Source organism: Pygocentrus nattereri, chromosome 10 (assembly GCF_015220715.1).
Source record: "Pygocentrus nattereri isolate fPygNat1 chromosome 10, fPygNat1.pri, whole genome shotgun sequence".
NCBI lineage: Eukaryota > Metazoa > Chordata > Actinopteri > Characiformes > Serrasalmidae > Pygocentrus > Pygocentrus nattereri.
Genome location: NC_051220.1, coordinates 30,004,892 through 30,032,383, shown reverse-complemented (window position 1 = coordinate 30,032,383; position 27,492 = coordinate 30,004,892). Strand labels below are relative to the sequence as shown.

Sequence of the window (27,492 nt, the reverse complement as noted above, 5' to 3'; positions counted from 1 at the left end):
AGAGTGAATATAGTTACTCCTACACTCCACTCTAGCATAATAGGTATTTATGCATGTTGCCTGTCTGTCCTTTCATGAAAATACATAAAGCACATACATTTTATGCAGCTATAGTAGGATGTTCCCTCAAATTTGCCATTGCAGAAACATCGAGTATAAATAAGCAAAGCATGCATATTTTTGGGTTTCACACCAGATTAAATTACCCCTTTTTCAATTAAGGGTTAACCAGCTTCCACTCACTGTTTCTGTTTATTTCACTTGTGAAAAATGGGAGTTGTTTTGCGATTATCATTCAGTATCCCCTGTAACCTGACTGTGATTCCTCTACTTTGACAGTCCGATAATGATTATGCTTATAGTCAGTGCAGGAGAAGAATGGTACATTTGCAGATCCATATATTTGAGAGCCAAATTATTGTTTGCACTGCTAAAAAGAACAAAACTGTTTTCCAAACATGCAGTGTTTATAGAGCGACTGCGTTCATTAAGCCATCAATTCATATTCCGCTAAGCGAATGACTGATCGTACAAAGGAGTCTGCTGACTTTTACTAATTTGATTTCTTTTTCCGTTCTTTCTTTCTCTCACGCACATCCTCACACCTCACTCGACTTGTCGGTTGCTTCTGCAGTTTCTTTTGTACTGTTTCTACTCCTGCACTTACAGCTGACAGCTATAAACTGCATTTTGGGTTTTTTTTTTTTTTTTTTTTTTTTTTTTTTCTTTTCAGGAGTAACATTCTTGATTTTCCAGCCACTTCCAGTGATTTACCCCTCACCTCATACTGTACCTTTGGCTTTTTCCCCCCAAGTCAGGCTTATATGACGACTAATATATCAGTTCATACGCAGGCCATGCTCGACTTTGTTTTGGCAGCAGCTGAAAGCTTTTGAGACTTAAGCCCAGGTCCCAGTCATGGAATGGTCCCTCCACACATGAAGGATGGCTGCTGGCTCCCTGTGGCAGGACTGACTCTCCACCCCTCTCCTTCCCTGCTCTCATCACTCTCCATCTGTCTGTCTATCCTCATGCAAGACTTGTATATCTAACTGTCTGTCCATCCGTCTTCATATATATGCAATGAAAATAAATTCATTTGTTACCCATGCATGGAAATGCAGACCTCAGACCGCAGGCAGTGGCACATCAGTTTTGTTCGACTTGCAAGCATCTATACTGATTTTCAGGCCAGTGCAAACATCTACAGTGATTTATGTTTTGTACTCACTAGAAATATAAAGGTGCCAAAAAAGATTCTTTAGAGCAATGCATTAGAAAAAGCACCTTTTTCTCATTTGGTTTCAACTAAATGGGTTCAGCTGATGCTTCTTTAAAGACATGCTCCAGCATTTGCAACTTATCTCTATCTGCTGCTAGTATCTGGTTACAATGGACAATAGTTTAGACAAAATTCCATGTATTTATATTGTGAAAAGTCAGGATTTCAGCTTGAAATCTTAAGTCTACTTTCTGCGCAGCTTTTATTTTCTCAACTTAGTTCTTTTTTTAGCGCTTAAGTCAACAATGCATAACTCCTTATAAACTGAAATTGCTTGCATTTCTTTTTTAGTGATTGCTGATAGGGGTGTCTGCCTCCACTTAAACTCCTGACCATGGCAGGTCTGTGTGACATCAACGAACACATGACCTCTTGATGATTAGGAAAGTAATAATGGTACCAGCCAGAAGCCACAAAGTTGTTGAAATTCCTGCCCAAAAAGAATGAAAATGTGAATTAACTCTAGTTAATATAGTTCCTCATAGTACCCCCTAAAAAGGTGAATTAACTGTATTTTAAATTGTTCCTCATGCATCGTTTAATTTAGTCTTTCTTTACTTTCATGCCCTCAGAGTGGCGTGGCTCTTTATAGATTATGAGTTCCAATCCCAGTAATGCCACAGCCCTCTCAACACTCATTTTTTTTCTGAGTAAGCTCAAATTAAACTGTAAACTTAAAGACTTTACTTAGATGTTGTACTAAAAATTCTAAGTTAGGAGAACTTTTGACTTGTGCAGAAGGTTGACTTCACATTTCAAATTGAACTGACTTGAAGATCATTAACTGCAACCTCACTTCCCATTGGCTTCATTTATAAGTGTTTTTATGAGTTGACAGGTGTCTGTAGCATTAATAAAAGAGCAGATAAAGATGAAGTAAAAAAAAAAATGCCGGAGCATTTCTTTAAACCTTCCATTGAAAGCTTCTTTAGGGAACGAAAGGCAGTTCTTCTATCACATTGCTCCAAAGAACCCATTTGACACTTTCATTTTTAAGAATGTATGTGCTTGCAAAGAAAGAATATGGGAAGTAAGTGCAAACGAAAAGGCATTACAGCGATTTTCATGTCATTGCCAAGTGTGTCTGCACCAGGTATCTAGCTGGCATTATGGTTTTTGTTAGCCACATGGCCTTTCATTAGTGTGTCACCATTGTGAGCTTTTTTGTTTGAGGAGGCTGTTTTGGAGGAGCTCTGTCTCACAGCACTCACCCAGTTAATGGAAGGTTATAGTTTTAGACCTTCACCTGGAATTCATGAACACTTCTCCCAAAACAGTGGATCTCAGGCTTGCAGAGCCTTCGCCTGCCACTCAGCTCTAACGAGATGTACTTACACCTATGGGCTTTTCCTAAACGAGCTGCTGCTCGATTAACCTGGCCATCCAGCCTGCACTTCCCATATGCCTGTACATATATATGTATTATGCATGAAGATGCATAATGACCAATTCAGGTTTTCCCCTCAAGCTCTGCCACACTTCTCAGAGACAAGCCCACACTTTTCACTGAAAACTCTCAAGAGTTTATATTTCCAAAAAATAGGTCATTTAGAATCTGACTGCATGGCAGCTTTTAATCATTGCTCCCCTAACTCATCCCCCTTAACAGTGTCCTGCTGCTGTCTCCAGGTTGGCCGGAGAGAACAGGAATGGTGAAAAGATGCAGATGACTATGAACAACATCAGCGCTGAGGTTCTGGAGCTGCTGCTGGAGTTTGTCTACACCGGCTCCCTCATCATAGACTCAGCCAATGCCAAAACTCTGCTGGAGGCGGCCAACAAGTTCCAGTTCAACACTTTCTGCAAGGTCTGCGTGTCTTTCCTGGGTAAGCAGCCACAGGGGCCAGTGTATCATGAGGTTTAATGTCATCTTCATGGGCAGTATACTCAGTGAATGCTCTTCTTCACACATGAACACATAAGAACTTAAGTGTCAAAGAGCCGTTTCAGCCTAAAACCACAGTATAATATATCATTTTTGTGTTATGCAGTGTTCTGAAGCGCATCGTTGTATCCTTCAACCTCTTCAGTTTGACAGAAATGACAACTTTATATTATTTTCAAGTTTCACATTCCAGCACACCTTACACAAATCATACAACCATTGGAAATCTCTATGGTTTTGTGGCCTCTAGCCAAGCCACTAATCTGTAAGCTAATAAATACAAACAAGCTATCATTAATGCAGTTCTTACTTGTCAAACAAAATTGTGCAGAAAACAGTGATTGTGTCTTTATTCAGTACTAAATGGACACCTTTTTTCTCAGAAAAGGAAGCCAAATTGAGGGACTGTATCTAGATAGCTACCTTGCAAGCTTTAGCTTTGGCTTTTGTCTTGTTGTCCTCCTCATCTGATGCGTCACATATGTCGTTTAAACAAAACCAAGTCCTTATAAACAAGCCTGCCCTTTTCTTACCAATCCACATATGCATTACTTGTTACTGTATATCCATTCGAGGAATCCCTCAACGTGGAGTCTTTTTCCCTGTTTTCCTTTCAAGAAATGGTGTGCAACTCAACAGGCTGTTGCGATTTTCTTTTCATTTCTACCTCACAGCAAAGTAGAGCCTCGTCTTCAACTAGAATAACCACAACCACCAACCTCCCCTTCACCCCTGCCTCTGCCCTTTCCAATGGGATTCCACAGCAAACACTGTTTCAGACATAAACAGAATAAATGTGCCATTATTGGATGCCAGGTTTACAGTGTTTCAGGTTTCCAAGCCCTAGATTGCTCAGGCAAGTAACCACCTGGTTTCAGTTTAAAGCAGCACTGTCTAATTTTTTGTTAAACCTGCAAGAAGTAGCATTAATGAGAAGGGAAAAAAGGAACACACTTAAATATGGTGTGCATGCACTGGTGCAAGTAATCATTTTAAGGTCTGAAGTACCAAGATGGATTTGGGTGTTTTTGGACCACATCATACATCTTTACATATGAATGTCACATGCACAGGCTCAAAAAGAAGGTCCAACTTAATGTTTAGGTCTCAAATGCTAAATCAACATTAGACTATGGAAGATACAATGAAAGTAGTAGATAATTTCCTCAAAGACACGTCCTTCCACTTGTTTTGACTAAGTTCTTTTCAAATACTCTTCCAACACCCTCGCAAAGGTCAGATTTATTCACATGTGATGGTCTTAAGCACAGCTCATGTTACAAAATGTTATTTCGTACCTTCCATGCTATTACATAGTTTCACCAGAGAGGTCACCAGATACCCCAAATCCAATATAGTGTTGCTTTAACTGATAATATGATGTGCCCTCTGGAGAAATGTTTGCATCCCGTTTGGGATATAAGACATCAATTCTTGGCTAAACTCTTGACAAGTAATGCAATGCCTAAGATAAGCATGTGTTTATTTCATGTCTCTGATGGGTCTATATGGGACACTTAACACTAAATTCCTGTGTCTTTGCTAAGTAAGCAAGATGATATTATCAATAAACCATCATACATTCACAAAGTGTAACTGGGCTAAGAACATGAATGTAAGCCCGTACCATCTGGATACATCTGGCTGCATCCTGGTTGGTGACTTTCCCTCCACAGCAGTCCAGTTCAAACATCAGACCACCCTACAGCATCAGACAGCATCCAAAAATGCACTGAGCATAAGCAAAAAAAGCCGACACCCCCGTCTGCGACTAATTCCAAGCATTGTTCAGTTTCTCAGTGCCACATTCAGCATTTTGCCAGTACTACATTAATTTAAAGCCATATCAAAACCGCAAAACCACAGTGGATAGCACATGACTTGAAATTTAGACAGAGAAACGCTCCGTCTTACCTGTGCTAATGCTACTAGCCTAGTCTTATTTTCTAAAACAGCAAGTTTGTAAAGAAGTAATAAACATATCCCAAACATGATAGTGTTTAAAGTTAATTTAATTAAATATAAATAAGCGTAAAAATAAATTTGAATTTGTGTCTTATGCAGCTCTATAGCAGCACTCCTCTGCATGATGCTATACAATCTGGCAATGCTGTGGTCTGCTGCAGCCAATTTAAACTACACAGCAGCGCAATGACAGTCAGTCAATGAGAGTCTTCTCATATAAATATAGACAATGATCCTTTTTTCATAGATGAAACAATTCTAGGTTAAAACGCACTATACAAAAGCCCCCGTCATCACAGATGTCTTTTAAAGAGCACATGTAAGTATATTAAACTTAAAAAAAATACTAAATAAGGTCTCCTTTAAGTAATCCTTTTTGTCCATTGTAATGATGATTTGAGACAGTTACTACAGTAATATGGCTGCAGTAAGATATTTAGCTTCTCAGCAATAATGTTAGTGATCTGCCTTCCTTCCACATTTAGTCTTCAAAACAAAAATTAATGCAGCACTGCTGTAGGATGTGAGCAGGCCTATACACAGCTGATGTAGCAATGATTAATCTTTTTCCCAGAGTGTCCCTTTAAGGGCAGATCATATATTTGAGTCATTTCACCAGTTTTTCAAACCACATTAAACCCTTAAGCTGTTATAAACCTTTAGAAGTCTAGAAGTTCACTGTTGTCTTACTATGTTATTCAAATGTACAGTCATATACAGAAGGTTGAATATCTGCAGTCAGATGACATCAAACACTTAACACATTACAGGAAACAAACACAATTTCTATTTATTTGCTGAATTTAACAAAAAACACCTAAAATACCAAGTGCCACAATCTATGTTTTGCTTCCCAGTATTAAAATCAGCAAATAGGCAGTAATCGTGCATTAAAATGTGCAGAAGTGGGTTTTCTGTAGTGAACATGTTAACTTATTTTCACTTAGAAAATCAATGAAACATGTCATTTGACCTGAGCCCTCAAACTTATATATGCATATGACTGTAAATGCGTAGTTAGTTGCACATTGAATTTACATTCAAAACAAAAACATGTTCCAAAATGTGCGTTGCAAAAACGTAGAGTTAATTCTTTCTACAAAACCTGACTGTACACACAACAATAACTGTTCACATTCAAATCATGATAAAATAGCGCCCCTTTAATTTATGAACACAAATATAGAATATATAAACTCCCCATTTTAAGCATTGTTTCTCTACTTGTGTCAATAAGCCATAAGTTATTATAATTAAAAGAATATTGAATTACACCAGGGACAGCAATAACTGAGTTCTACGGGTTAAGCTTATTCCACAGATTTTTCTCAATTTCTGCATTATTCAGTGGTTGAGATGTAAGCAAATGGTTGATCGTAGAGAAATCTACCATCTTGGATTTCTTTACAGTGGTGGTGGTAGGAACCACGTGCCTATGATCAGTGGATCTACGTGTGTCTTCTGGGGTTTTATGTGTATTGTATATGTTGATAATGATGAAATGGCGTTAAAGTTTTCTTTGGTGACTATTTTACATTACAGTGCCCTGCATGTGACTTAGCACATTTCTCAAGAACAGAGATTTTTTCATCAAACTCCATGAATGGCTACATCTTAACCATTTAATTATGCACACATTTTGAGAAATTGGAATTCCCTTTTAAGATGAATTATTTATTGGCTATCATGAATCATTTGATAACTTCTATGAAACTAATATGTAAGTTATGCATGTGTTATGAGAGTAAGGAATTGAAATGTGCCCTCACATGCAGGTCTTTAGAGTTTCAGAGGTTAAATTCATGCGGAAATTCAGAGGTGTTGTACTGCACTCATTGGTTATGCGCTGTGGAATTCTTGCTGTTCTGCTTACAGTGGCAAAAAAAATCTCATTCTTCGTATAGAGTGCTTGTGATGTAGTGTTAATGAACACAGTGATTTCTAACCTATTGATTTCGGCTGCCCAGTGAGGAATGGTCTGTCAAGGATCAGGAAGCAAGCAGCAAAACTATTAGAACACATTCACATATAATTTCCTGATATAAGACTCACTGTAATATCCAGTGTGGTCGGCAGCTTTAAAAATGAAGATATGGACTCATAAACGTCTGTGTATATCTGACGTTTTTAAGTGCTTCGAGGAATTGTAATGGACCTTCCGAGTAAATCAGTGAATTGAATCTTCATCAGCCGCTGCTGCCGCCCTGCTCTCCTCTGAGACTGTCTTTCTCTCTCCGCGCCACACGCTCTTGACTGCTGATTGACAGGTGTGCACAGCGCTGTCTGCTGTGGACTGAAGCGAGTTATTAGTACAGTGGTTCATCAGTATGGTTATCATAACTGCTTTCACACTGGTTGGAAATGGATCTCCAGGCATTACTAATAAAGTCCCACTGGGACTGCTCATATTAAATCTCACTGAAGTAATGCTAGTAACATGACCGTTTGTTGATATGAAATATGCTAGGCAGATGTCGCTCTCCGGGACAAACAGTACGGATCGGAACCATACATATTTTACCATGGGTTCCTGTCAAACAGCATTGGCAGCCGTGGCAAGCATATCACTCGACTGGATTCTGTCTGTGGCGCTTTTTATGCATGAGTGCTATACTGAAATATTGAAAGTGTTGTTCCCTTTGAATGCATAATGTCTCACTGTCTTGCCATGTGGGTTTTCCTCGCCACATATAAATTCCATCTTAGCAGTTATTTAGTGGCTCTTTTGTCCTTGTTTTAAATAATGTCCTTTTTGATTTAGGGGTGATGAAAGAGTGGGGCATAGTATTTGTATTGTTTGCCCAGCTTGCCGCATTTGAAAACTCAAAAATCTGGATGGTGATAGGCGCTTTGACAGCTCAGGTTTGTTTTTTCTTCCTCCAGTGCCTCTGTCATTGTCTCCCACTGGGATATGGCACTTAATAATCCATGAATACCTCAATTGGTATGAAATGACATTCACTCCTGTAGGAATTCACTGCAGAAGTGCAGCAATATGCCTTCAGTATATATTCCAGTTCAATATGGAAAAGGCAAGTGTAAAAATAACCGCATTTGCTGGCGTGCTACATAGAATAGATGATAACACGTCTAACACGCATGGAAACTGTACTTTCAGACCGTACCCTTACTTTCATTTTTTTAATGAAACTTTATAGGTACCCAGCAGACTCTGTAGGGTCTCATGGTAACTTTGAAAATTGTTGGTGTTTGGGTTCTTTGTTGGGTTACTTCTTCCACTGCTTGAGCTTCATAACATTATTAACCCTTTAATGCTCAAGCAAGAAAGCTATTTCTGCCTTTTGGTCTGCTCTTCTCCCATAATAATGTGATTTCTCAATGCTGCTGTGGTTTATTTTAGATTTTTATGCTGAAAGCTGTTTAGAGCTTGTGCTGTTAATTCAGTCTTTTGTTGTTGTCATTGTTGTTTATGAAGCACATGGACTACTTATGTAACATTACTGATTAGGATGCTCGTGCAGGTTGTGTCAATGTGTCAATGAACAGATTCATTCACATATAGACAGACGTGGGTCACTTACAAACATGAATTCGAACCATCAGGGCAGAAAGTTTGGATCTGAGCAAGCTGTATTATCCTTATGGGTCAAGGGGGGAGCTGAGGAATGTTTCCAACACCTTGTTGAAAGTATGCTATGAAGAAGTAATGAGTCCAATATTTTACTAGCAAGGTGTACCTAATTGGCCGGTGAATGTGTGTATGTGTGTATGTGTGTGTGTGTGTGTCATAATTGAACTCATCATTGAAACCTTGTATCATTTTGAAGGTACAAAGTTTTGTACTAACAGCAACAAAAGGAGACTTTGGCTTTTACTGTTTTTCTGGTTCAGTCTACTTCATATGGTTTCATATTAATTTGGTTTGCTTATCAGTATCTCAGTAATAGTTTGACAGCTACTCTTGTGTGAGCACAAAGAGACTTCAGTGTACACCTGAGAAGTGTCATCAGTGAGCTGCTTCTGTTTGCTTTGCTCCTCAAATCTTTGCATATGCGCTGCTTGCAGTGAGCCGTCCTGGAGGCCATGCATGTCATGGCTTTGCTGTAAGCAGAACACGCTAAAGAGTCATTGTGTTGACCTTTTGTGCTGTGGAAAAGGTCCGTGCCTGTCTGTGCTAATCAAAGGCCTGGGTGAGCTGCCTGCGTCCGTGTCCAATCGATTCCTGCTCTCAGTTCTTTTTCCTGCCAGCTGCTTGAGATATTACACTCGCCTGTTCCACAGCAACACACCCGCAGAAATTTAATCCGGCAAACACCATCCCCAAAACCGTGTATCATAAATGCTTTTCCAGATTTTTTTTCTCCTCAACCTTAGAAGGTTCAAACGCTTGTTTGTGTGTTTGTGTGTGTATGTCTGTGTGTGTGCACGCTCGCCTGAATGCATGAACATCTATGTGTTGATCTCACACAGAGAAACAGTTGACGGCTGGTAACTGCCTGGGGGTGCTGGCCATGGCCGAGGCTATGCAGTGCACGGAGCTCCACAACATGGCCAAAGCATTTGCCCTGCAAAACTTCCCCGATGTGGCCAGTCAGGAAGAAATCCTCAACATTTCCAAAGAGGACTTCATCAGCTACCTGTCCAATGACAGCCTCAACACTAAAGCCGAAGAGCTGGTCTATGAGACAGTCATCAAGTGGATCAAGAAGGACCCCTGCAAACGGGTACAGGTAAGAGATCCAGCTTTATACTTTCAGTGTTGAACAACGTATCTCAGTGTATCAAATTTATTGGAAATCACAAATTAATATCAGAGTAATTCTAAAAGTCAGATGCATATACTAAGGATTGGTGGTTTTGGTGGAATTGGTGCATTCATAAATGAATAATATTCTCACCCTGGTCCTAGACCTAACCCTGCTCCAAATCCTAATCCTAACCCCACCACTGTTTAAAATCAACGAATAGTTTGTTAACAATTTGAACATCTATAGATAATCTCTAGGGGAATGTAGTGGACTATCCAAATGAAGTGAGACCAAATAAACAACATATGTAAAAAGTTGCCAGGCAGCAAGACCTATTAGCATTAATGTTTCCTTTGTGTTTGTCATTTAAAGAGAAGAAACTTCTTTTCTCTTTTTTTAAATAATATATTAAGTAAATTATCTTTTAGATATCTCCCAGACTTAGTGAAAATAAGTTGTTTTGTTATTACTAATGGAGCGGCACGGTGGCGTGGTGGGTAGCGCTGTCGTCTCACAGTAAGGAGAACCTGGGTTATGCTGGGTTAGGGATATTACTAATATTATTATGGGTTATTACTAATGGATATTTGCGGATATGTGAAAAAAAATTTTAAAAGGAAAAAAAATGAAAATCGCGAGGCAAGTGGCAACCAGAGAGGTGCTAAAAAAGGTTTTTTGGAATGCTGCCATAGAGAAAATGTTTTAGTTCGCTAATAGATGGTTTTATTTCTGTAAGTGAGATGTGAGAGCATGAAGTACCTCTTCAAAGTCCACATAAAAGTTCTTTACTAACTTGAATGTACAATTCTATTTTTTTCCTAGAATTGTAAATTCAGCTCAGGAACCACAGATGAAACTATTTTTAAGAGTGTTTATAAAATATCCACAGTATGGATATGTAATATTTACATAGCATGACTTGTCAAAAAAAGACATGCTGACGTGGGTCGCTTCACTTTTTTATAACTCTTTCCAGAAACCTCTACTGTCCTCCCACCCATCTCCCACTTCACTTTGCTGGGCTCCAATTTCCAGATCCCTTTTCTCTTCCACCTCAGCATGTTCTTCTTTTCACTCCAAACTCCAAACGCAAGCCAATTACTTGTTTCGACATAGTTTATAGATTTTTAATCTTATTGCGATTTTGGGGAAATGATGAAATAACTGAATAAAAACACCAAACTTCTCTATCTTTGCAGGTAAATGTTGTTGAATGCTGCATTGTGAAAGGAGGACTGTGTATTGTGATTGGCTGGTTGTGATGGCAGTGCTGAAAGAGTGGTGGGGGTGGCGATAGGATATGAGTCCAGAATTTCTTAAAGAGCAGGTGAAAAAGATTGGCCTGAATACCTCTTGGCTGCTTCTGATGTTTTGAATCCTACACAGTTTTAATTCCTCATTTGGTTTATTAGACTGTTGAAAAAATGGAATACTTTAAGATTTTTCCTGTGTTGTTTGTTACTGCAATACTGTGCAAAAATCAGAGAGCACCCTTAATTTATTTAATCTGAAGTTAAAACAGGCATTAAGTATTTCTGAGGAGATTGGATGTAAGATAATACATTTGCATTAGGAAGGAGAAAGGCATAGGAAAATTTGAATTTTCCAAAACTGAAGTTCCAAAATAAATGATAAGATACAGAGAAACTGTGACTCCTAACACCTGTGCATGACCTGGTAAACCACCAAAACTGTCTCCATTAGATAAACAGTGCTTAAAGCCTTCATCGTTGAGAGAGAGAAGTAGAAAATGCGCACAACTTCCAAGACTGAACCTTGAAGATGTGGAAAAATATCCCTGGATTTCTTTGAAAAATTTAAACTAACTATCCTGAAAAGAATGGTAGATGTAGTAAAGGCAAAGAGTGAACACATCAAAGACTAAAAACATGGTAATATATTTAGTTAGTTAGTTAGGCTTCTGTGTAGTTTCCTGTTAAATATGTTTTCGGCTTTATTTGTTGACATTGAAATAAAATAAAAAGCTTGGTATCTAATTTTGCATAATACTGTATATGTATCTAACCAGGAGCCCTACTTCACCTCGGATCACTGAAAATATAAAATATTGGTGTTAAATTAGAATAAAAATAGTTCCTGTCATTCATGCGTTCTCCAACCAGTGATTATTAGAAGTGCGAGATGAAATCACTGTTCTGCTGAGCGAGTAATCACTTTGAGGTAATGTCACATAGACTGTTCAAAATTACAGCTTTTTTTATTATGATGTTCAAATTTGAGAACATTTCCAGAAAAAAAACTCTCGTAATATGGGTGATGAAACATTCAGGGTGCCATGCTTGTGGGATTTGAATAGATTACTGCAACGCAATGCGTTTAGTGTGCTTTACATGCTCTATTTCTGCAGTGTTAAGTCTAGGAATAGCTTGTTGATTACATGGTATAATCTGTGAGCAAGAAGGAGGAGTGAGTGAGGAAACGGCATGAATCAGAGTAAATCTGGGCATTAAACAGCGAGGGCCGATCAAAGCCCAGCTGGCCATCACAGCTTTATGTCCCGGCAATCAGCAAGTCATGCTCCAGATAGGCTGATGGAGCTGCTTCAGCAAAAAAGATCCATGGAATCACAAATTCTAGTTAAAGGCACAGTAAGCTATTAGCCTTAAATGCAGGCACAGTCTCACTAGTACCTTTTAAAAATAATGCAATGATTTCTGTTTTTTTTTCCACTGGTTGCTGGAAAGTTTGTGAACTCTTTGGAATTATCTAATTTCTGCATGAATCAATCATAATATATAAGGACATTCTTATTTAACGTACAATGCACCTAACATTATTCAACAAATGATTGAACAATAAAGGCCATTGGAAAAATTCTATAACTTCGCAGGGTGATTCCTGAAAAAACAAGGCAATCCACAATTTTTATTTTTTGCTCATCATAGGAATTTTGTTTCAAGAACAATATGGTCCAATCAATAATGCTTTCAGGGTTCAGAAAAAATCCAATAAAGGCCTTAAGGCTGGAATGGGTTGCTCAAGGATTTTCAAAGACTTTTATTTCTGGGCGATCCGAGATTACAAATGAAAATTCAGGACCTTTTCTACACTCCCTGAGAGTAGGTACCCTACTAAGATCAGTACAACGGCACATTGTAGAATCCATCTGATAAAGAATCTTAGGGTGACAGCTCTACAGTCATCTCCTTCACTGGACTAAAAAACACTGATAAAGAGTGGTGTTCATGGAATGTTACCACAGAGGAAGTCATGACTCTCCAACAAAAGTTTAACTTAGCCTATTAGTAATAGTATATTTGGAAGAAATAAAACCTTGCATACTGACATCAGAACTTCAGCCTAACTGTGCAGCATGGTGGAGGGAGTATAATGCTGTGGTGCAGCTTTGCTGTCTGAGGTCTAGCATAGTTTTTAGAAGAATGCTTGAAAAATGACCAAATTTGAGGATTTGCCTACTTTTGCCCATTTATCATTGATCTTAAACCATTTTGATAGGTGCATGGATGGATGGATGGATGGATGATAGATTTTTCAATATGACTGGGGTGAAGATCACAGTTTAAGAGCCATTCATACAGGAATACAGATGAATATAAAGCTGTATTTTATAATTTACTGGACAGGACACATTTCAAGCATCCTGTTGTACGAAAAGGGTCAGTTTTGGTTCTTTCCTTTAACTTCATCCGCACAACAATACGTTTCTGGTTGAATTGAAGTATGACTAAATGTCTTTGGATAGTACTGGACACTGTAAGTGTTTATATCACCTGTGTTTGCTCCTGAATGGAAGACACATGACAGCTGATCAAGTGCACTGTTTGGAGTGCCCTGAGCATTGCTGTAAAACTAGATCAGATGGCTTGAAAAAGATGCAATAGAGATTGATGCAATGACCTGATGTTTATTTTGCCTCTGCTGAGCAACAGTGTGGAGAAGAAATCAATCTGAATCCAGGTGAAAATGAGCTCCGCTACTTCAGTCTCCTCCCGTGAGACTCAGTCTATGAAATCGCAAATCCAGCATAACACTGAGACAGAACTCAAAGAAAAGACTCCTGTTTATTCAAACGCTCTCACAGTCTCTCCATCTCTACCTCTCTAAAGTTTGTTTTTGGATTTTTCCTACTTCTCTTGCTTTTACTTCCAATATCAAACGGTTTCCCTGTGATTTGGCAGACTAGTAAAATCCTCAGAAATTTATTCTGTGGTGTCTCTTGGGTGCTTTGTTTGATTTTACCAAATACTTATTTGCATTTACGGTGCCCCTCCACATGCATTACAACAAGAAGGTGCCAAGTAAGCTTTTTACTCAGATATATATATATATTTATATACATATACATATAAATCTGAGTAAATGACTAAACAGTTTACATGCAGTTTCTGCATTTATTCTGCACTATTCCCTAAAGACTCTCATGTGAGAAACACTCTCATGTGAGTATTCTTCTTTTTAAATTATGTACTTTGTTATTACATAATTAAAAAATACAAATAACCAATTATGTAATTTGTTATTTGTAAAAAATCTCAGTACCATCAGTGCCATTGTTTAGGTACTGAATTTGTTCTTGTGTTGATTGTAGTTCTTTTGATTTGTCCCTTGTAAGCTGTCCTTTACCTTTGTGTGAGTTTGTGTGTGTGTAGATATACTGTATGTGTGTGAATGTATGGCAGGATGAGTTTGTGAATGCACACTCCCATAATGCTCCAGGTGCACTGAGTTATTGTCTGTTTAGATTTATTACCTCTGTAACTTCTCACTGTGATGTCTTTGAGCTGTGCCTTATGAGAACTTCATCAGAACTTCTGCTGTTTAGTTTAGTTCGTCTCAGACAGCCTTGCTCAGACAGAGCTCAGGGTGTACTTGGGGTGTATTTAGATTTCTGGTGCTCCTTTACAAAACATAAACTTCAGTGAGGGAGCTCTGTTTTGTCTGTTGTCTATACACATAATGATTATCATACAATCATGATATTAGCTTTGTTGATATGTCTATTTTAATTTAAATAGAAGGAACACTTAAAAAATTCATACATTTTGCAAATAATATTATGTTTAAACTATTTGGAAGCCCTCATGGCCTTAATGAGTTCTGTGTATTCAAAAATACATTGCTTTGACTCTTTATTTAATTTTATTTAGTAAAACCATCATACTTGTATTATTAATCTAATTTTATTGTTAAGTTTAGGTTTCAAAAAAGTGGTTATAGTCTTAAAAATCTTGAAAATTATACAGTCAGGATTTAGTTTTTCTGTGGTACGTTTTGATATAACCAGGCAAGTTCTCTCATTCAGGAGCTGAACTGAAGGCCTAACATATCAGATTAACAACTGACATCATTTTGTTTTTTATAATTTTAACATTTATAAGCTTCACATGTCCAGGTTTGATCTAAAATTGCCCAAAAATGTTCATGTGAATCGCTATTAGATTAGTCCTAACATACTACTAGAACCTCCAAGAACACCAGCAGAAATAACAATATTGCAGAGATATTTCTTCTTCATTTTTGAAAGCGGCTTGGCATTTATAACCTCAGCTGGAGGACTATTAATGGTTATGGTTGCCATTGTTGTAATAGTGTTAAAACTTCTGTTCTAATAGAATATGCTGTTCACTCCCAAGTCTATACACTGTGTATATGGATGATTCTACTAAATTGGTTCAAAGTCAGAGTCGGAAACGCATTTCAGGCTTTTAACTGACTTAGACTGTAGATTAAAATGCCATAATTATGTTTGTTTTATTAAAATAAATGATTGAACATTCTGTTTTGTCACTATCAAAACAATTACAACACTACCAAACTTTACCTAATGTTCCAAAAGTGACCATTTTAGGTAATTCTGTGCAGAACTCAAAAACATTAGCCAATACATGATTAGCAAAACATGTCTGACCAGTTTTACACACATAAAATCATAAAACAAAATCATTATAATATGAAAGATTTACTTATTGTAGAAAGTATATGTTACAGTAGTGACAATCCTTAATGACTTTCAGGCTTTAGGATGCATTTACAATGGGACGTAACTGCTCACCATGTGGCCATGGGGGGCGGGGATGCAGTCAGACTTTCTGCTGTATTTAAAATTCATTGTATTTGGGATGTCATAAAATAACAACACATTTGCATACAGCCTACAGCAGCTTAGCTCCAACCTTTCACTTAGATGTTGAAAGCAGTGTTCTAGCCTGGACTGCTTTTTCAAGGCGCATTATAGGGCCAATCAGAACAGAGGTCATTTACATATAACAGTCTTAAACGCACAGTGACACAAGTAACCTAAAGGATTAAGGAAGGTTTAAAAATTATTATTTAAAAACAAATGGTGGTTGTTTTGGGACATAAAATCAATGTCATAAGTTGATGTATTAAGTTTTCATATGAGAACCTCATTTGACTTGCAGCATCTGCAGACATATCTATCAATTTCATTAGTTTAATGCTGATGCTGTAGTTATGATTGGGTGATGAAATAATGCGGTTGCTTGGATACATAGCATATTTCATATGCTGAATCATAGTCCAACTTGCATGAGTTTATGAATACATTTTATGAGATCCCAACATATTTTATATATCTTCTGTTGGATTGCAGCTTGGTGGTGAATTGTAGGTGACAGGCCGAAGCAGATTCTGCTCTAACATGCTGCCAGCCAGACGTATATCTTAATAATTGTCTGTTTTACTCTGACTGATAGCAGCCAGTGGCAGGAAATGAGCTTCCAGCTCTGTTAAAATGTAGAAAGGGCCGCTCTTCCAAACCCAGTGGTCTCCAGTCATAGAGCAATGGCAGCCACTTAGCAGCTTTGTCATAGTGCACACTTTTTCAGAATCATGTTTAAGAGTTATGGTGAACATCCTGCTCTCTGTCTGTTGCCACACTATTGATTCAGCTCTACCCCCTCCTCTCTGTGTAACCACCATCCCCCTCTCCAGAGACACTCCACGCTAACCCCAAGCTCACTCTGGTTTTACAACGAGATGCAATCAAGGAGCGCGGCAATCGAGCTTGTTTTAGCAGGTCATTTTTCACAGTGAAGCTCAAGCTGCTACTGCTGTTTAATATGAATTTCCCATATCTGAGCTTGCAGGCGTTATTAGAGCGCTGACATTGCCCAGTGTGATGGCACTGTCTTCTCCGCTGTGCTTGAATACACATCTCCATTTATTCCATAAGAGGAAAGTGTTCCGGGGACATGTTTAATCTGTCTTCTTTTCAGCACACCTGTGCACCCCATCAATCATACTCGATGAGCTCCAGTGTCTAACTCCTCACATCCTGTACACTTCTAATGCCCACCCACCCATGCCTATCACCCTGCGTGTGTGAGCCCTTGCATATGTGTGGGTGTTTGTTTTATATATATATATATATATATATATATATATATATAAATCCATACAGAGAATTTTGGACTTCTAACAACCTTGCAAACCCTGGTTGTTAGAAGTCCCAATTTCTCTGTATGGATTTTGGAAACTCACTTTTCTCTTCCTTATACAAGGGCAATATCACATGTCTAATATCCTCAGAAACATCTCCTGAAGAATAATTGACTTAATGACTGTTTAGATTGGAAATTCTGTAAATGAGTGGTGTCTCTGACTTTTGCACAGTGCTATATATTGTGAGTGTGCACAACAGTCTTTTTTTCTTCTTCCATTCTTTGTGGTAACCGTGCCCTGAGGCAGAAGAAAATACATATAAGGAGAGCTCAGTGAATTTTCACTTTCCATTACTTTCACTTCACACAAATTTGTTTAGCAAGCAACGCCAGCCTCATGATTTATGGCTTAGGTAGATAAATTTTATATCTACAAGCTGTGGAATAAACATCACAAATTTGATTCTGGCTTGTTGTGTCTTGCCCTGGGGATTAAAATTTGTTATTTGACTTGAAGATAATAATGGGTACACAGTGAGCATGTCTGGCCATGAAATAAAATATTAGAGCAGATTATTGGACTGTCAGGAGAGCATCTCTGAAGGAAAAAACATGAGCTGCTCATTAAAGAGCTGGTTCATGGTTCTTCAGCTCACTGTAATAATTGGCCTTTCTCTGATATTCTTGAGGCACACAGTGAGTCCGAGGCAACCTTCCCCTTAAATTTGTCTTTTAATGTCAAGTGAGCATTAAAATATTAAATCAATTAGACAGTATTTTATTGCTTAATGTAAATGCATTATTTGTTTGGTCATTCACACCTGGGTTGCTCAAACATTTTGTCCAGGGGGCTAAAGTGGAATGTTTGACGTAGGCTGAGAGCTAAAAATGCGGAACAGTATACAAATAAAACTGGATGGCTGACTTCAGTGGAGTTACACATTACATTTGAATATTATGTTGCTATGCTATATTTTATTAATGAAACTAAAAAATACAGAATATGTACAGTACAAGTACAAGTAATATGTACAGTCATAAGCAAATGTTAAATAACATGTTCAGTTGATTTTCCAAGTGAAAATAAGTTAAAACATCCTCTACAGAAAACACTCTCCTGCACATTTTAATGCACATTTACTGTTTATTTTCTGAATTAAACATATTGGGGGAAAAATAAGACATAACATTTTGCAAAACCTGTAGCACATTTTAGATTTAATGTTTTATTTTTTCCCAAAATGTTAAAAATAATATAAGCTATGAAAAGGTCATATTTAAGTTTGCTTGATGAGGGTGTGTCAAGTCAGTCATACTCACAGGCTGACTTTTGAACAGCCCTGGATTAAACTGTTCTTAATAAAACTATTAAATAAAACTATTAAATAAAAACTGTTCTTAATAAAACAATTCATTCTTCCTCAGTGTATCAGCTTTATGGCATTGTATTTTCAAAATGTATATCTCTGCTGGCATGCCTTGAATTTACTAGAGAAAAAGTGCCCTTTCCATAAGTCCACAAATATACAGAAACAAAAACACCTTTGCAGAATAGCCGGAAAAGCTGCTTTGCTGACAGATTGGATCTAATTTGTCCCACTTATTCAACCGTAGAGATAGAAATGAAGTTCATTCAATGAATAAAAGAGAATCTGGCAAGTAAACTCACGAAATATACTTATAGTGTGGCTTAAAATCACCCTGTAGAACCGTACATAGAATTAGATATTAGAGGTTGTTGCAGGTTGTTGAGCACTAAAACAAATGGCTAAAATTGACTCCGCTCTTTAAGGAGATGTATTACCATTTCCGTTGCCATTCTGAAGTGCAGAATGCCTGTAAAGTGTGTCACCAGTGCGTTTTATTGCAGAGATATACTGCGTGGTGAATGACTGAGAGTTTGCTATTGAAATCTTATTGTAAACAGCTTTAAAAGGGCTCAGTGTTCAGCACATCTCCAAGCTATTTGCATTGCCTTCTGGTAATTACAGAACATCTCCTACAGACTTCTTATTTTTCACATAAGCGAGAAATCACTCTTTGACTTAGAGTATCAGTGCAGTCGACCTTGTTACTTATGCTTGAACTTCATTAAGCTCAGTTCAGACAGTCTTCAGACAGTGAAAGCAGTTCGGTGAATCGCAGCCCACATTCAGCTCTTGATAGTGAATAAAGCTGGGGGGTTTTATTTGCAGCATTGAACCTCCGTATCTCTATCGCATATACGACACTGTAGTCCAGCTCCTTCCTGCCATGACATTATTGCAGATAAGTTCGACCAAAGCCGAAGCGGAGCTGAATTCTGATTCATAGATCATACAGTCGATAAGCCTTGATTGCTTCAGCCGAGGCAAGAATGGTTGTAATCCAGAGGGATTTCTCTGCAGGTGCAGCCGCCTGCAGATTTTGTTAAAAATACGTTTTTTAATACATTTTTCCCAGCTGTAAGATCCCACACTCACATTGAGGCCAGTGAACGCTGGTGTTAGACCTCTCTTCTTGAAATGCCAGATAGATAAACTATCTGAATATGATGGTGCAAATCTTCCCAGATAGTCCCTCACCTGAGACTACACGGAAATGCCACCAGCACACCCACGACTCTGACCTTTATAGTTCCTGAATTAGACCAGTCTCAGGCACATCTGAATGAGAATATGTGTTGAAGAGCAATTTCTAGAGTTATTTCTGTGCTATGCCTCTTGTGGGCCTATATTGTGTCTTATAATGTGCTCTCTGCATTTGCTTTTGAAATCTGTCACCGGCAAGAGTGGGAGGAAAAAAGAAAAAGAAGAGAGAAAAAAAAACATTAAAAAGCCACACCAGCTGTTGGTCATGTCGCATTGTGTTTACAAGTTTCCCCTGATGTGGACAAAGGCCTCAATGGAGATATAGTGGAACAAGGAGCCATTCAGTGACAGGATTGTTCACCATGGCAACTTCCCCCTTCCCATCCCACAGAGCAGTAAAAAGGGCTTTTAGAAACACTCACCTGTATACCAAGCTGTTCTGCCTGCTTATTATCACCCGGCTGCTGCCATAAAAAGCTGCCAGGCTGCAATGGCATTTTTGATTACTGGGTAATTGGTGCTGAAGTTTATTATGTGGGTTTAACGGCAAGCCCAGACCCACTGTGGACTCTTTATCCATTGTCCTGTCACGGTGAGATTGGTTTTGAAGACGCAATTTATTTACAAAGATTTAGATGCATAGTCAGGTGCGAACTAAACTTCTTTGATTCTTGTTAGTACACGTTTGTTGGTTTTTGTTGTTTCCTGTTATAAAATCCTCTGTAATGCATGCTAAATCATTGCATTGGGTGTTTATGTAAATGTGTATAATTATCTATCTGTCTGTCTGTCTGTCTGTCTGTCTGTCTGTGCCTGTCTGTCTGTCTGTGTGTCTGTCATGTACTATTTGATGGCACGCATTAACTGAATTCTGCTTTCTTGTGCTGTTTACAGCTGTCCCAAACAGCATTTTACAGGCTTTGAATACTGATTGGTGTCTGAACAAATACTTGAATACTCGTTCTCAACACTACCCCTAAAAACACTAATGCATGGAATGCAGAAGTTGTAGAATCTTGTAGGGTCTAAAGGGTTAACAGAGGACTGAACGCTAAATAAGGTATCAAACAAATGCTTGAGCATTCTAATTATTTGGGTCTGAGTCAACTAAGTTATTAAAAATCATGATGTTGTTAATGAAATAATATTTGCTTCGCATTGTGCTGTGGTTTCATGGCAACAATAGCCTACTGTTAACAAACTACATTGCTTAATAGAAGAAATAGTAGTGATATTATTAATGATAAATATAAATGTATATGTAAATATGGCACAACATGTTCAAAAATATTTGCATTATATATTATATTTATATATAAATAAGGTTTGTTTAATTTCTAACAACACCCATTAACCATAGTAAAATCACTGTAATGCACAGTAATAGACATTGTGTCCATTTAATTGATTTAGATTGAGCATATGTGTAAATATATATATAGTATGTGTAATTGTGTCTGTTTATTATGTGTACCTAATGCTTAGTGTTATTTGCTTTAGTGGCAAAATGTAAAGTACACCTGTCTGTCTATCTGTGAGTCTGTCTGTCTATATGTGAATGTCATCAAATTTCTGTCTGATTTGCTCTTTTTTTTGCAGCATGTGTCAGAGCTACTGGCTGTGGTTCGCCTTCCCTTCATCCACCCCAGCTATCTGCTGAATGTGGTGGACAACGAGGAGCTCATCAAGTCCTCAGAGCCTTGCAGAGACCTGGTTAATGAGGCCAAGCGATACCACATGTTGCCCCATGCCCGGCAAGAGATGCAGACACCCCGAACTCGTCCGCGACTCTCTGCAGGTAGACGCTTCAGCTCATCTAACAATAACATCACACGCCATCAATGTGTGAACTGTGTAATTACACTAGACACCATCTGTCACGATCTTTTGTCACTCTTCTGGTTATCCCTGTTTGTTTTATATAGGATATCTATTCGAGGTATATAGACATTAAAGGTTTTTAAAGTCCCAACCTGGTTCTTTCAGTCTGCTGCTGATATCCCAATAGCAGTGTAGATCTGCAAAGCAGAAGGGTCCCCTTCATCTCTTGTAACAGCATCTCCATGCTAATGCAGTTAAACATGCTGCCTGGAGTCCAGCCACAGCAGTGTCACATCTTTGCCAAAGAGAGTGTCAACAGTGGGTGTCACAGCACCTGCGCCGCTTATTACTGAGCTTTAGCCACTCTGCAAATTTCACTGATGTGTACCTAAGAAAAGCTGTGCTGTGTGAAACCATTCAAGGATTTCCATTTTGAATGTCCCAGTCCACAGCTGCTCGTGGAGCTATATTCTTTCCATTATTTAAAGGCAAATGTACTGTTATCCTTTTAGACCACCTTTCATTGTTTCTGCATTAGAATGCCAAGCATTTACCTTAACCCAGTCAAAACGTGTGGAATCCGAATGTCTTTAGTAATGGATGTATAACAAAAGTGGCTCCAAGTGCAAGAACGCTAAACCAGTTTACTCGCTTGACCTCACGTTACAGGTATTGGTACCTATTATTCCTCCTCAGCACTTCCCAAATCAGAGACATTGCCTTAGAGGGGAAGTTTCAAAATCTCTGCAAAATTAAATGGCTAAGATGTTAACATAGTCATTCAGAATCGATTGATGCAATACACTCTGGTCTATAGAAACTGCTTCAGAATTGTCCATAGTGGTGGTGATAGGAACCAGACATTGAAAGAGATAAATGGCTTTAAAAGCTCCCGCACAGAAAATTTTTAGATAAATGCTGCCTGGACACTGATTTGTAATTGTTATGCAGTAAAGTTTTGGCTTAAAGGATTTTTTAAACCCAGTTATGACATAGGGCTACATGCAGGATGTTGTAAGGCAAAATAGTATCCAATGAAAACATGTTATTTTCTAATTTTCTACTATTGTTAACATTACAAACATCAGAAGATGCAAGTACATTCACTGGTCATGTTGGATTGTAAATAAAATGTCTATGACTGACATTTCAGACTTTATGATCCCTTGTTCTTACCAACACCTCTGTGAAAAAACAAAACACCAAACCACTCTCACTTTCAAACACTGCTGTTTGCACAACAAAACATTCTCAATTATTTGTTTATATGTCATTGGTTGAAAATGTAGAAAAAAAGTCAGTGGAGTGTAGCGCAGTAGCTTACACCACACCAATTCACATAATTGAAATCACATGTCAGAATTTGCTTCACATTTACACACATGCTTTTTAGTCACTTATCCTCCTGGGTCACAGGGGATAGTGGAGTCTGTCCCAGCACTCATCGTGTGTAAGGCAGGAAACACTCTGGACAGGTCACTGGTCCATCACAGTGTAGACGCACAGACATACACATTTACACCTAGGGACACTCTGGACAGGTCATTAGTCCATCACAGGGTAGACGCACAGACATACACATTTACACCTAGGGACAATTTAATGTCTCCAATTAGCCTGGCTGCATGTCTTTGGACTGTAGGAGGAAACTGGAGACATGGAGAGAACATGCAAACTCCACACAGAAAGGACCCTGGTCACTTGGCCAGAGAATCAGAGGCTCTTCTTGCTGTGAGACGACAGCACTGTATGGCATAAATAAGAGTAGATGGAAGTACAGACAAATAGGGCTCCAGAGTGTCACAACCTAGTCTAAACATTGCCCCATATCGTCAAGAGATTGCAAATTTGGCTTTGGAATGCCATAGCCATCCCTGGCCAAGCGTCCAAGAGAGCATGATAGGCCTCTCTCTGCCTTTCTCTATGGTAACCACGTTTATTTGACTGTAAATCTAATTGACTTTATTTTAACTACATTAGCCCCATATCTCCAATTCAAAACTAAAGAGAAGAACATTAGACCCCAAACGCTGGCTGACAAAGTACATTGGCAGTAAATGGGTAAAATTTTGTTGTTGTTTTTTCTTTACTGTTGCTTTATGTGCAGTCTAGCAGTGACTGAAGAGGAATATTCCTTTCCAACGTGCAGTTATCAGAACACACATATAGGCTCAGTGCTGACTCCACACGCTCTTTTCACAACTGCTTAATCCACTCCAATCAGCAAAGGAGCAGCGGCTGGGCCGAGCCCCCTGCTGCCTGCCTCTAATACCTGTCTCGTTGCGTCTGTCAGCAGGAGAGACCTAGACACAGCATGATTCTTCACACAGCAGGGGCTCAGGAACCTGAAGGAAGGGCATGAATCCCAGCCCCCTTATCCCAGCATTACTGGATTAGCAAGCTTCGAATGAGTGTTGGTCCAGATTAGCACTGCGTTCGTCTCAGTACGCTGTAAGCTCAGAGGATCTGGGTTTATAGCTGCTACAGTGAGCTGCTGCAAGCGGAGGAGGGTAGACATGCTTATTTCAATTAAATAATGAGTGCAGTAAAAGTAGCCTGGCTAGAAACAGCTTGAAAAGGAGTAAAAAAGGCTGCACGAATTCCCAATAAAACCGCAGCGGAACTTTGACATCTCCCAGCATAGAAATGGAAGGTTATTTTGTCAGGTAATAGTCTCCTTTTTAGGGTTCTGATGTAAATTGTATATGCCTTTAAAAAGTATGCCTTTATAAATAAACTTTAATAACTTTTACATGCTTTTGTATACATTTTGTATGTTGAAAGTGGGAGCAAAGCAGAACAGAATGAAATTAAACACACAATTTCATTAGTAACTTAGTAAAAAATGTGAATGGTTTAAAATGGAACTGAGTAAAAAAAACTCAGAAAAATCCAATTTTTTCTTCAAGTACAGTGTAGTGCAAAAGTCTGAGACCACCTTTGTTTATTTAATTTCTAGTCAACATGAAGTACACTATATTTATAGTATAGTATAGTATTTATTTTTAGATATAATAGATATAGATTAGATATAAAGTAATTCTCTTGCACAAGGATTGAGAAAATAAAAGGAGAATAAGTGAAAAAAATGGAATTTCAAAAAATGATTAATAGATGGGGGAAGACCTGAATGACCACAAAAACTGTCACCGTCAGATAAACAGCACTTACAGCTTTCATCTTAAAAAAAAAAAACAGGAGAAAATCATGCTCCACTCTCGCTTTAGATCTGAAAAAATCTGAAATTTACCCAAATAAGTAAATTCAATGCATTACTTTTTTCCAGTGTAGCTGAACAAGCTTAGCTGCCAGGCAAAGCTGTCTCACAGAGTTTGATTGATGGGGTGGCGGTTTCCCTGTGGTACTGAGGTGTCAGGAATGGACTGCACTTGCAGATGTGGGGCCAGAGTATCTCTGTCCTGAGGCTGCGTGCCTCTCTGGCTGGAGGGGGTCCATAAGCAGCCAGGTCAAACAGTACACACAGTAGCTGAGCCGATCTATGCCAAGCGTTTGGAGACAGAGGCACCATGCGAGCAGATGGCCATGCCGGTCACGAAAATTGTTTGCAGCACTGTAAGGGCCTGTTATTCTCCACCTATGGAGAAATCCAACATCTTGTAATACATAAACCTTTAGAAATAGAATGACTCAAAGCATGTGCTTTTTTATTGAAATATTAATGATGGCAAGAGAAATGCAGCAATACTTGGGGTCCTCCAAGGGAAAATCATTTTGCAAAACTGGGCTATATTCTCATATTCCTCTTTTTTTTTTTTTTTAACTGTAAGTAGTGAACATTGACGTTTCATTTTCTCCCACTGCACACGGCTGATCTTCTCTGCCCCAGCCTTCTGCTTTTGGAGGAGGAATGTATGTCATGAATTTTAATCCAAACGCTTGGAGATAAAAATCTTGTTGGCCAGTCAAACAAACTGACTGAGCCTGAAGCCCACAGACAAGAATATCTTCCTCACCCCTACAAAAGTGAATCTGCTACTTTATCATTCCCTAAATAAATATATTTGTTGGGAAAGCTTTGTCTGCACAAGCCAGGGGAATAGTTCAGCACATCTTCATGTCAGACAGTGTTGCATTTTCTCTAAACTTAGTTCTGAATCTCAGGCTTGGGAACTTTCTGCTTTTCTAGACTCGCTGGCTTCCATTTCTTTAATTTCTGCGATTATGCAACCTTTTCCCTCCTGAGTTTTATGAGACATTTCTTTGATTGTGCTTGTTGTTTGCTTTCCGTTTTGTTGTTTGTTCTCCCCGACCGCCAACAAATGAGAGATAAAAGGCTCAAGCTGTTGTGAAAGCAAAAGAACCAACTGGCATGGAGGGTCTGTGCCCTCTCTCGGAAAATGTATCATTAATTAATCAAAAATGGATAACATTTCTAGAAATGTCATTTAGATTGTCCTTTTAAATGCTTTAAAATATACTTTTTTCCTAAGCTAGCGCTACGCCTCTCTGTCCACCCAAAATGTCAAGCTGTGTTTTTTAAGTAATTTATTTATTTTTGTATTTTTTTGCTGTGCCTGTCCCTGCAGGGGTTGCGGAGGTGATAGTGCTGGTGGGGGGGCGGCAGGTCATTGGGATGAACCAGCGCTCGCTGACAGCCGTCACGTGCTTCAACCCCCAGAACAACAAGTGGTACCCCCTGGCCAGCCTGCCTTTTTACGACCGCGAGTTCTTCTCTGTCATTTCAGCGGGAGATAATATCTACCTGTCAGGTAATCAAACCGCCTGCGTGTCACTTGTAGGTTTGGAAGCCTCCCACAGGTGTGGGTTTTTATATTTAGCACAGGTTGGCAAGATGTCGTGAAGGCAGTGTTTCCACTTCTGCTTTTTCCATTTTTCTGGCAGAGTTTTGTGTCATTTTGAGACATCCATACATTCAGTTTGCTTAATGAACTTTCTGAGGAAAACAGATGTTGTTTTTAACCCGGTTATCATTAATGATAATATAGACTTACTATATTATCACCATATTATTTTAATGACTTTTCTCATGTATCTCATAAACAAGCAGAAAATTCAATAAATTAAAAAAATCTAGAAATTAAGTTAAATAATTTCATAACATTCTTGTAACAATATTATAATAAGAAGTGTTAGATATATGGGCTACATTAATTAAGACAAGATTGATTCACTTGCCAAGATATTATACTTTTCACTGTATGATTTTCTTATTTATTGACATTAGTCATGTTTACATGCCGTCTGATAATCTGTTAGTAATCCGACTAATAGTGGGAATAGAATATGTCTGTGTAAACACCTCAATCGGAAATAGACTAGTCCAATTGAGGCCATTTGAAATACAATTTCTGTCTGATTGAACAAGGTGGGAAGTCCTGTAAATAATGTGAAAAACAATAACCATGTAAATGCCTGTATCCCATTACATTCCCAATCTGAAAATTTAAGTACGTTCTGCGCATGTGCATCACATTATATCCAACGTTTATAACATTCAACACTGTGGGAGCAGAAACTAGTTTGCAGAGGAGACAAAATTTAAGCTTTGAGCTTAAAAAGATGGCAGTGGGACAGGCGTCCAACTTATAAGTCTCAGAACATGACGTCTTCCTCTCAGCCGTCTTTAATAAGTACATGTGAAGTACGATTTCCTGAGTCTGACATCATTTTAAAGTTATTAAAAACACAAGCACTGCTCACTGCTGCTCATCTCACTCTGGACTCACGTGATGCTCATTGTCATGGTAACGTCTATAATAAATTGTGCTCTACATAAGTGCGTAATTGTGAATTGGATTACTTGTAGTGTTCATGTAAAGAGATATTTTTCATCAGATTGTTGAGTAGAGTGCATATAAACAACTCTATGTCAAACAGGAAAAGCCACAGTGCA

At 38.4% G+C, this 27,492-nt stretch overlaps 1 protein-coding gene across 3 annotated transcripts in view; it reads left to right on the top strand.

The window, feature by feature from the left end:
• Positions 1–27,492, top strand: part of LOC108441727 (kelch-like protein 29) — a 125,015-nt gene that overhangs the window by 66,395 nt on the left and 31,128 nt on the right. For all 3 annotated transcript variants that reach the window (XM_037541769.1, XM_037541768.1, XM_037541767.1), the window contains 4 exons: positions 2,912–3,108; positions 9,564–9,823; positions 21,396–21,594; positions 26,165–26,347. In XM_037541769.1, coding sequence (XP_037397666.1) covers positions 2,912–3,108; positions 9,564–9,823; positions 21,396–21,594; positions 26,165–26,347 — 839 coding nt within the window. The remainder of the gene's footprint in view (positions 1–2,911; positions 3,109–9,563; positions 9,824–21,395; positions 21,595–26,164; positions 26,348–27,492) is intronic.